Below are 9,178 nucleotides of genomic sequence, written 5' to 3' on the forward strand. Positions count from 1 at the left end.
CTGAAGAATCTCCTGGAGAACTGAAGGGTTCCTCCAAAACACACTTAAAAAAACCCAAAGCAGAGGAGGGCCATCTGTTTTCCTTACACCGACGGAAGAATCCCTGTCCCATGTCCTCCCCATATTTGTTTCCAACAAAGCACCCAGTAATAGAGCACATAAACCACCCTCACAAAAGTCCTTGCACCACAGACTCCCATTCAGGAGGCAGGTCCGGGGTAAACAGAGACACTCTGCACACCACAGGCAGCTGGGTAGGCTCATCCAACACTCCCACAAAAGCTGGCTTTGCCATATAATCCAGTGCTTCTAACTGTTCCTTCCCCTTGTAGTCTCAGATTTTCCCCAAAGACAACATGACATAGAACCACAGTTCATGTGATGGTCTGCTGGTGATTTCTTCTATTTTTAATACCTTAGTATCTTTTCTTTAAAAGGAAGACTCACTCTGAAGTTTGCAAGGGCCCCAGTCTGCCTCTTCTCAAGCTCATGCCTCCTCCTCTGCTCAGAAATAAGTACACCGAGTGCGGCACGATGCTTGTTTCAGGGAGGGGAGAGGTGGAAATCTCACCTGAATCATCCATGTCCAGTTAAAAGAAGCAAGCAGGAACACCTTGAATAATAGCATCCCTTTATTTGCTGACACCATTACAAAAACTGATTACATTAGCAACAAAAAAGAAAAAAAAAAAGAAAAAAAAAGAAAAAAAGAGGAGTGTTTACTTGAGGTTTAAGTCAGAGGCAGCTAATCCCAAAAATGTAATTCAGTAAAACAGTGTACAACATTGGTATTAAAATGTTATATCACATCGGTGACTTTACCACGTTGGAGTCTTCTGAACAAGTTTTATTGATCAAAATAAAAGACTGTGTTTACTGTCTCTCCAGGAATGTAAAGGTCTAATTATCCAAACAGGTTTGTTTTTATTATAAAACTAAACTCTGGAGGTGTCTACAGAGTTGGGGTTTTTCTCTTTAAATCAGTAGTCTAACAAGGATTAGAAAAGACAAAACTCTGTTCAGTGTTTCTGACGAAGTAGAAAGGGTGAAAACATAAATAAGGCTTTAATTTGGCAAAATATAATACAATGCCTTCTGCTATCCTCAAATTAACGATTCCCCTGTGACTTCATTCTGCAAAAGAAACACAAAACTCCACGTCAGCCGAGCAGTTTCCAAAGGGCAGTGCTCTAGCAAATCCACCAGCGCTTCAGCAGCTCACACCAGCCGCTTCATTAGCTTCAGCCCACAATAAAGCCCAGAGGAACAAGCCAGGGTGGTGGAAGCCTCCCAGAGCAGAGGCCAAGGCACAGTTAGCACCCGCCTCCCACGTGCGCCAAGCCTGTCCCACAAGACCAGGCTCACTGCACCATGAACATCCTGTTACCAGCCCTGCTGTCTATGCTGTATTACAGAGCCAGAAGCAGAAAAAGAGACCGTAATTATGAAAAGCCAAGTCCTCATCCTCAGTAGATGAGAGGCAGTTCTGACACTTCCTGGAGCAGTATGTTCAGTGCCAAGGCTTTGCTGCCTCCCAAACTGAACAGTTCACAACCCGCCGTCAGACCTGGCTCACGGCTCATCTGGGAGAGGCTGCATCAGCTTCCTGAGAAAGTTTCATATCTCAAGTTTATCTGACCATTAGCTAGCTTTGGGTCACTTAAGAAGTTTACCAGCATGATGCAGTCAACCACAAAGGCTCAGGTTTCCAAAATGGCTGCATATGAAAACAAAAACCTTGTTTGTTTGTCTATAATTGGATAAAGAGTTCATGCCAGACTGATGCTTCAGATACTCATATCCCCATGACCACAGCAAGCCATTGCTGCTAGCTCAGTGAAAGCCCAGCGGGTTACTTTATATCCCCCATCCCAAAGCAACCAGAGTATGAAGTGTAGACATTTTGTTTGTCTAGCCAGGACAAAGGAAACAAGGCACAGGCACTAGGACAACAAAACTTCAGGAAACCCGCTGCATGAAGTAGCAGGTACTGGAAGAGAGGGATAGAGAGTTACATGCCTGGAAAGGGACATGGGGATGCGAGATTAGTCCCAGCTAACCGAAGCAGGAATCCATAAAGAAACAACTCCAGTGCCTACTAGAAGTTTTTAATGATGTGCACACACGAAGTCTAAGATTTTGACACCTGACTTGTTAAATCTGAACAGGGTCCCACCATCACAGACCAGTGTCCTTCCTGGCAGCCATCCACTGGTTCAACTAGATGGCCACCAGCCTCACCTACCTACGATCTGGTAGTGTTCTCGTCCCTTTGACAGCATTTGGCTTACTGAAACAAGCAGCTTCTTGAGATGACCTACATCCTGGTTAAGACTCACTGCCACATTTAGCCTTTTATCAGTCAATTCCTGGAAGAAAGTAAAAAAAAAAATCATTAAAAACTCATTTACAATCTAATTACCAAGAAAGCCTGAAATTAGATCCTCAGTATAAAATTACAATTCCTTGCACAGATGGGAACAACTCTTGTAAGTCAGAGGGTTACAGCCACATTTAAAGAGAACATGGTTCAAAGTCAAGAAGCCATTTCCTGTTCCAGGGAATTATCCTACCTGTGCACACTGAACACCAGAGAAAGCACTGTGACCTCTGGCTCCCACCCTCCCTGCCCAGTACTACCGCTACTCACTCCTTCCAGGAATTGTGCTGGTAACCACAGCTGATCCAGCCTCAGCAGTTAATTGCCCCACATCCCCACAAGCCTGGATGAAAACACCATCCAGACATGGTTTGTAGTAATGACGATGCACCTAGTGGGAGGGATGACTTCTGACCCCACAGCTGTAACAACAGGGCTGCTGGACCACCAAGGACTTGGTCTGTATGAGGATCTGCAGGATGGTGTCCTCAGCAGTATGTCATACTGAAGCACAAGGCAGCTCCAGCTGTGAAACCATTTGAAACAGCTTGCTGGAGATATACACCTTTCTCCACCACAATGCTCCTGTTCAGATTCAGGACATGGGCTGCTGCCTATCACCTATCCCACAGGTTCACCCTCTGCTCTGAGCCCCTGGGAAATTCCTGCTTGCCAATGACACCTGGACTTGGATGAGGACTTCACAAGGCAGTCTGAGCACCAGTCAATATGGAGAAAAGGAAAAAGAAAGAAAAAATGCTACCAAGAGCCAGAAAACTGGTTTCTGTCCTGCACTTGAGATGCTGAGCTTGGGTTTGGTTTGTTGGGGTTTTTTTGGGGGGAGGGAAATGTCTTTAAGGAGTTCAACAGTTTATTAACACTGAAGTGTCCCAACTCAAAATGGCCTCTTTCACTCTTGCCTGACATCCTCCCCAATGCAAGTTTTGCTGAGCTAATAGTGATATAATCCCTTGTTTACTACCTTCATTGATTAGCTCCTTCAGAGCTAACTCCCCATCTAAAACATTATTCAGCTCATGATACGGATGTGCAGATAACCTATAGGAGAGCTTTCCCTTGCAATTTAACAGCTCAAAATAAGCACCCGTGCCTGAGTGTCAGCAATACAGAAGTACCCATTCTCAACACAAGCTCAGGGGTGTTCACAAGTGCTCAGCGTCAGTCAACCCCAATCCAACATCAAGCTGTTTTACTAACAAAATGAGACTGATTGCATAATGCTGTTGCAAATCTCTCCCTAGAGTTTCAGAGAAATTAGAGTGAGTTCAGAGAAGGCCAGTTTCCCAGCTCCCACTTGGCTGGAAACGCCTCTAGACTTGCTGTAATGCAGAGCGAGCAGTAGATCAAACTCAACCACCTGCACCATTACAGAAACTACTCTGGGCTCAGGCAAGAGAACAAAGCAATATATTGCAAAGCTTTTACTTGAGTGCAACTGGTAAACATTTTTTTTTCCTGTTAAAAAAAAATCATTGGGAATCTGTATTAGGGTAGCCTTAACCTATTTTACCCTTATTAAAGTAGAAAATCAGGTCTGTCAAGACTGAGACTTCATTTAGCAATCTTACACAGATGGATAAAAGTGGAAAGGCAAATGCAATTAGCATCCCAGCACATGAATGAATTGCAGGGCAGACCGATAGTGCTGGGGATGAAAGTGCATGTGCATTAGCACAGAAGCAGCAATGAACGAGCCTTTCAACTCCCTGTCAGCCCTCATCTCTGGCAACAGCTCTTCTCTTATTTACTCCCTTCTGTTTTGTGACTTCACTCCTATCAGGCAGTGTTTACTCATGAATTATAGACGCATCCCCAAGCCTCCTGGGGCCAATCCTGACCAGCTCCACATGGATTTCAGCTCAACATAGTCATATTGCAGCTTCTGCTAACCCAGGAGCGCAAGGCTGCCTTACAGAGTCCTTACTGTCCCCAAGCCCCATGTTCTCCAAGGATCAGGGCAGAGCATGTCTTTGGGATATGGGGATGAAGAGAGGAAGGGGATGGTAATAAGGAAACCCCTATGACCACAGACCCAGTAGCTGAGACACATACTGAACTGACAGACTCCCCTCCACTGTGCTTTATATGTACAGCGTTTCCAGCTTTCAATGATGGAGTGTTTTACACTAAGATTTGGGGGGGGTGAGGGGGAAGGAACACATTAGATTTCATATAAGTCTCAAAATAAGTTTACAGCCTAAGCAAGCTGCTGAATATAAATGACTTCCTTAAAGCATACTAAAAGGCACCCTTTAGTCATCATCTAGTCCCATAAGTGACAAGGAAGCTGATTAGAAAAACCAAATGGTCTATTTTTAAACAGAAAGAAAATGAATCTAAAGAAAACACAGAGAATGTGTTTCAGAGTTTACACAAGCATCATTTCTCAATTTTGTGGGTTGGTTCCAGTACTCAGAAGGAACAAATATGCTAATTTTCCAGCATGTGTTTTCAGGTCTGAAAAAAAAGAGAGACAGACACTGTTGCTAGGTGGAAGTAGCTGGAAGACTTTCTTTTTTAATCTGAGAGCTATTTTAAGATGGGTTTTTAGGCTTCTAGGGAGACAGCTTCTGGTTCTGCCCCTCCCTAAAAAAAACGCAGCAAAAAGGGCTTGAGGAAGAAGATAAAGAAGATGTTCTAATTCCAGCCTCTGCCAATGGCTACCTGTCAGGAGCGCTGCTTAGACAATTACAGTATTTTTACTAATGAAGTCCTAATTACAGGTTTATTAGGACTGTTTTTCCACACTCCTCTCCAGAATAAAGCAATGGATATTCTGGAGAAAACCTGGTTAGGATTCCACAACGTGCCCACACAGCTACAGCAGAGCAATGCATGAGCCAGTGGGGGTTATGGAAGTTCAGGCTAAAGCAATTAAATCAAACTGCACACTCCGGCCACTGCAGGGCATAACTAATGACACCCAGCTCAGGAGGGCTCACCACTGTCACCAGTCACAATGCCTAACAGCTGATGGCACTGCTGTTTTGACATGCCATGCAGATAAGCCATACAGGCATAGCAGAGAGCAAGCAATTTGTCATTGGTCTGAGGAGGGTTTTTCTTCTACAGCTTGCTGCAGACAGGGACACAGAGCACCTGACTGCCACCATCACCAGCTGGCCTCCTGCTGGCAACACAGGAGAGAGCCCAATACCCTCCTTTCCCTGCTAGGAAACAAGCTCACAAGGTTGGGACATCCATGGCCTGACAGGCCCAGCTGCATCTCTGGCTCAGACATGGTGAGCACACAAAACAAGGGCCGATCAGCATCAAAGACTGATCATTCTGGGAAACCCATTTCATTTCTGCTAATGACTACAAAGGCAAAGGCTTTTCTACAGCACTCCTTGGAGGGCTCCTAGCTTCATCTTGCAGTTGATGAAGCTTCTTACTTCCAGCAGCTAAAAGAAGTCAATATAAATTATTTGTCCTATCAGCAAGTGCTCCTCTCCCCCACAAACAGCAGTGTTTCATTCCGATCTGGGCATCAGAAGAAAGTGGGTAATGAGTTCCACTGACACCACTTAGCTGCGTAAAACATGCTGGGAAAGTGTCTGCTTTTGCTTTCCCCTTCCCAACTGCCTTCCTGAAAGTTGTTCTGAAGTTATTTTGAAGCTGGTGTGAAAGCTCTCATTTCCAGAGCCCAGCTACTCAACCACTTGTACAGGTGGTATCTTTTCAGGGCCAGCACTGTGAGTATCAGCTATACAAACAGTTCAGGAATCATCCATGCTAATGGTAACTCTCAGACACAGGTGAGTTACTTGCAGGTGTGAAAACAGGCCACCCCAGAGTCCACCCAATTCCAGACTGCAATGTTCTTACTGGTGGATATAAACACCAGTAGTTGCAGCGCTCAAGTCTGTAGCTACCAAAGCTAGCAAGATTTTGCTGCTGGACCACATCAAGGTCTGCACAAATTCTCAGGAGCCAGGACCAGATGAAATCTGGCACCTACTAGTGGCTAAGGACATGCTCTTGCCTGCAGCTGCAGATAACCAGGGTCAATGCTCTGGCAAGAGCTCCTCTGGTGTTACAAGGCATGCAAGACTGCCTTCTTTCTTTGGCATTACAAATGACAGCAAGTACCAACCCAACAGTTAGTATTTGAAGTTCATTTAGTTATCAGCAGATTTATTTTTAGCTTCCCTTCCTGAAAGAGACAAGTCTGGGGTACTCCCCATTTTGCCCCAGTGGGCTGCAAGTCCAGATCTCATGTCTGCAATCTCTCCCCTTTTTCCTTGCAAACATGAGCAGTAAGAAAGAGGTCACAATCCAGATGACAGCAGAACTCCCAATGCATCCTTGGGATACAGCTCCAAGACACCACCCTAACAAGCTGTTGGACAGGAAGTTTCATCAAGCCTTAATTTACCATCAGTAGCACACATTTTGTTACTTTGTCAGACCTCTCTCCCCAAAGTTCATACTTTGCATGAGATTCGCATTGCCCCTGAGAATAGGCTCAAAAGAAACACTCACCGACTCTGTGCAAACATCGCTGTTTTCAATAACATTGGCATCCCCAACAACTTTTCCAATTTCTCTCTCAAGAGATGCCAAAGACTCCTGGGCCTATAGGGGAAGAAAATAAAAACAAACCCACACAAAACAGGGAAGGGACAACAATTAGTGAAAGCTGAGAAGCAAATCCCCATCTCTCCAAGAGCCCTAGTAACACAGGAAATCACTGTTCAGGAAGAAATCTGTTTCATACCCGATTTGCTCAGGGGACCAACACGTTTGCCAAGATTGACATGTCTCCTTACAATCAGCATGTTGCATGTCAGCCTGCCTGCATTTGAGAGCAATTCTATGGGGAAGCTTTAATAGTCTCACGTCAAGTTAATAGGTAAAAATTGTGCAGGCAAATTTTCTGTGCAAGAGTAGCAGGTCCCCAAAAGCCTAATATTAGATCTGCATTATACAGAATATACCATGAACATCAGCCCAGCTCACTTCATATGTCAACTTCCAATGTAATTGTCCTGAGCAAAATGTTTTAAATACATTATTACAGCAGGTCTCCTTTACCTTCTCACCTCCTGGCACTGCTTTTGCAATCATGGGTCCCTGTCCCAGGACAAGACTTACTCCACCAACAGCTCTCACCACTCCAGTGCTGCAAGAACGCAGCCCAGTTTCCTTACTACGCAGAAAGAACAAGGTGTTCCACTGTCTGGAGTCAGAGCTCAGCCCCTCTGCAGGCTATTCTTGTCTCCATGTATCAATTCTCCCATGAGAGGTTTGTTTCTGGGTTGACAGACAGCACCGAGACCTCTCGTGCTTAAAGATTTCCCATTCCAATCCATCTTGCAAGAGTGGCTACTGAGGAAGAGCAGAGGTAACCCACCTGCTTGTCTCATCAAGCTTGCATAGAGCTAACTTTAAAGATTTGCAGTCTCCTGGGCTATAGCCGATTTATAACCACGTGTAAGTGGGCAGACAGTTGTAAACCAACTTGTAACCCACTGCCATTTGAGACTTGATTTAAAAGCTTCAAGCTGTGGTGTGAGGTGGGCTTTTTGTTAGGCTGGATTTCTTTAAATAAAGACTTGCCAGCCCCAAATCACCACTTGTTCCCACTAGCATAAAATTATCCTGCACAAGAGTCTTTCACAAAGGATAACTGAACTGAACTGTTAGTTGCATTTTTATTATTTCAACAGACATGCAGGTACCTTGCATGACACCCACAGTTCCAGTCACTTGGGGAACCAGCAAGTAGAGTAAGACACCCCTCCAGGCAGGTAGTCTCCTCAAGCTGCTCAAATAACCACGTTTTCCAGCAGTGCAGAATTACAGATCTTTGGAGTTTTGATTACATTTACATCTGCAATTGTTACGGGTCTCTGCTTACCTTGGGCAAGTCACCAGCTACCTTCTGTCTCTCGTTTTGATCAACTTTGAGTTTTGATAGTGTTTCATTTAGCTGTGTTTTCAGCTGCAAAATAGTAATGAAGAAAATCAGTTTGCCCTCACACACACACACACACTGAGATTTCATCTGTCTGTTCCATGGATGATCCCAGTGCACACTGACTGCAAAGGGAGTAAGATAACTAACATTTATTGCACACACTGGATTAGTCAACATGTATGATGAGGTTTACAAGGACAGTCAAGGAAGAGAGACTCCATCTGTAAAGATAAATGTAAAGAATGGAAACTACAGAAGACAACATGGTTGGCATCAGCTTCATTATGTGGTTTTAACTTCTAAACTGTATTGCCAGTAAGAATATTGGCAATATTGACAGTACATAAGCCTCTCCAGCAGTTTTACCACAAAAGTCAGCCCAGACTCCAACTTAAGTCACAGCAAATATGCAAAAATGTAGATTGTCAAATTCCTAATTCAGGCTAAAGAGTAACTTTACCACCAAATAAACTAAAAAGCTCTACTTGTCATCTTAATAAAGCACCACTTATTATAACTATGTTGACTTATCCAGTCTGTTGATGGCACATCAAGACATGAATCACTGACAGGGGTATATTAAGTTGTTGATTGTGTTTAGATTCAACCAAAACAAGTGAAACTGTTTCAGTCAAGAGGCATGAATACTTTGTACTGGCTGCCCTTAACCTACAGCCTTCTGAAGGACATAAACATTTTTTTAAAGAATATTTCAACTGCTCTTCAACACAGCATAAAGAACCAGCCACAGCACTTGAGGCTTGAGCCTCAAATAGAGTGCTGACAAGAAGCTCAAGTGCCAGTTTTGTTGGATTTGTGCCTCTGAAGTGCACTGTGCTAATGTTCAGTATTCC

At 44.1% G+C, this 9,178-nt stretch overlaps 1 protein-coding gene across 1 annotated transcript in view; it reads right to left on the reverse strand.

Annotated features, from left to right (window-relative positions):
• Positions 1-619: 619 nt before the first annotated feature.
• The window catches only part of KTN1 (kinectin 1 (kinesin receptor)), a 54,978-nt gene continuing 46,419 nt past the window's right edge, over positions 620-9,178 (reverse strand). The window contains exons 40-43 of the mRNA XM_010019585.1: positions 8,265-8,348; positions 6,887-6,979; positions 2,246-2,369; positions 620-1,134 (exon numbers count right to left, since the gene is read on the reverse strand). Of these exons, the coding sequence (XP_010017887.1) occupies positions 1,130-1,134; positions 2,246-2,369; positions 6,887-6,979; positions 8,265-8,348 (306 nt within the window). The 3' untranslated portion in view covers positions 620-1,129. The remainder of the gene's footprint in view (positions 1,135-2,245; positions 2,370-6,886; positions 6,980-8,264; positions 8,349-9,178) is intronic.

Source organism: Nestor notabilis, unplaced genomic scaffold (genome assembly GCF_000696875.1).
Source record: "Nestor notabilis isolate BGI_N333 unplaced genomic scaffold, ASM69687v1 scaffold15818, whole genome shotgun sequence".
Taxonomy (NCBI): Eukaryota; Metazoa; Chordata; class Aves; order Psittaciformes; family Psittacidae; genus Nestor; species Nestor notabilis.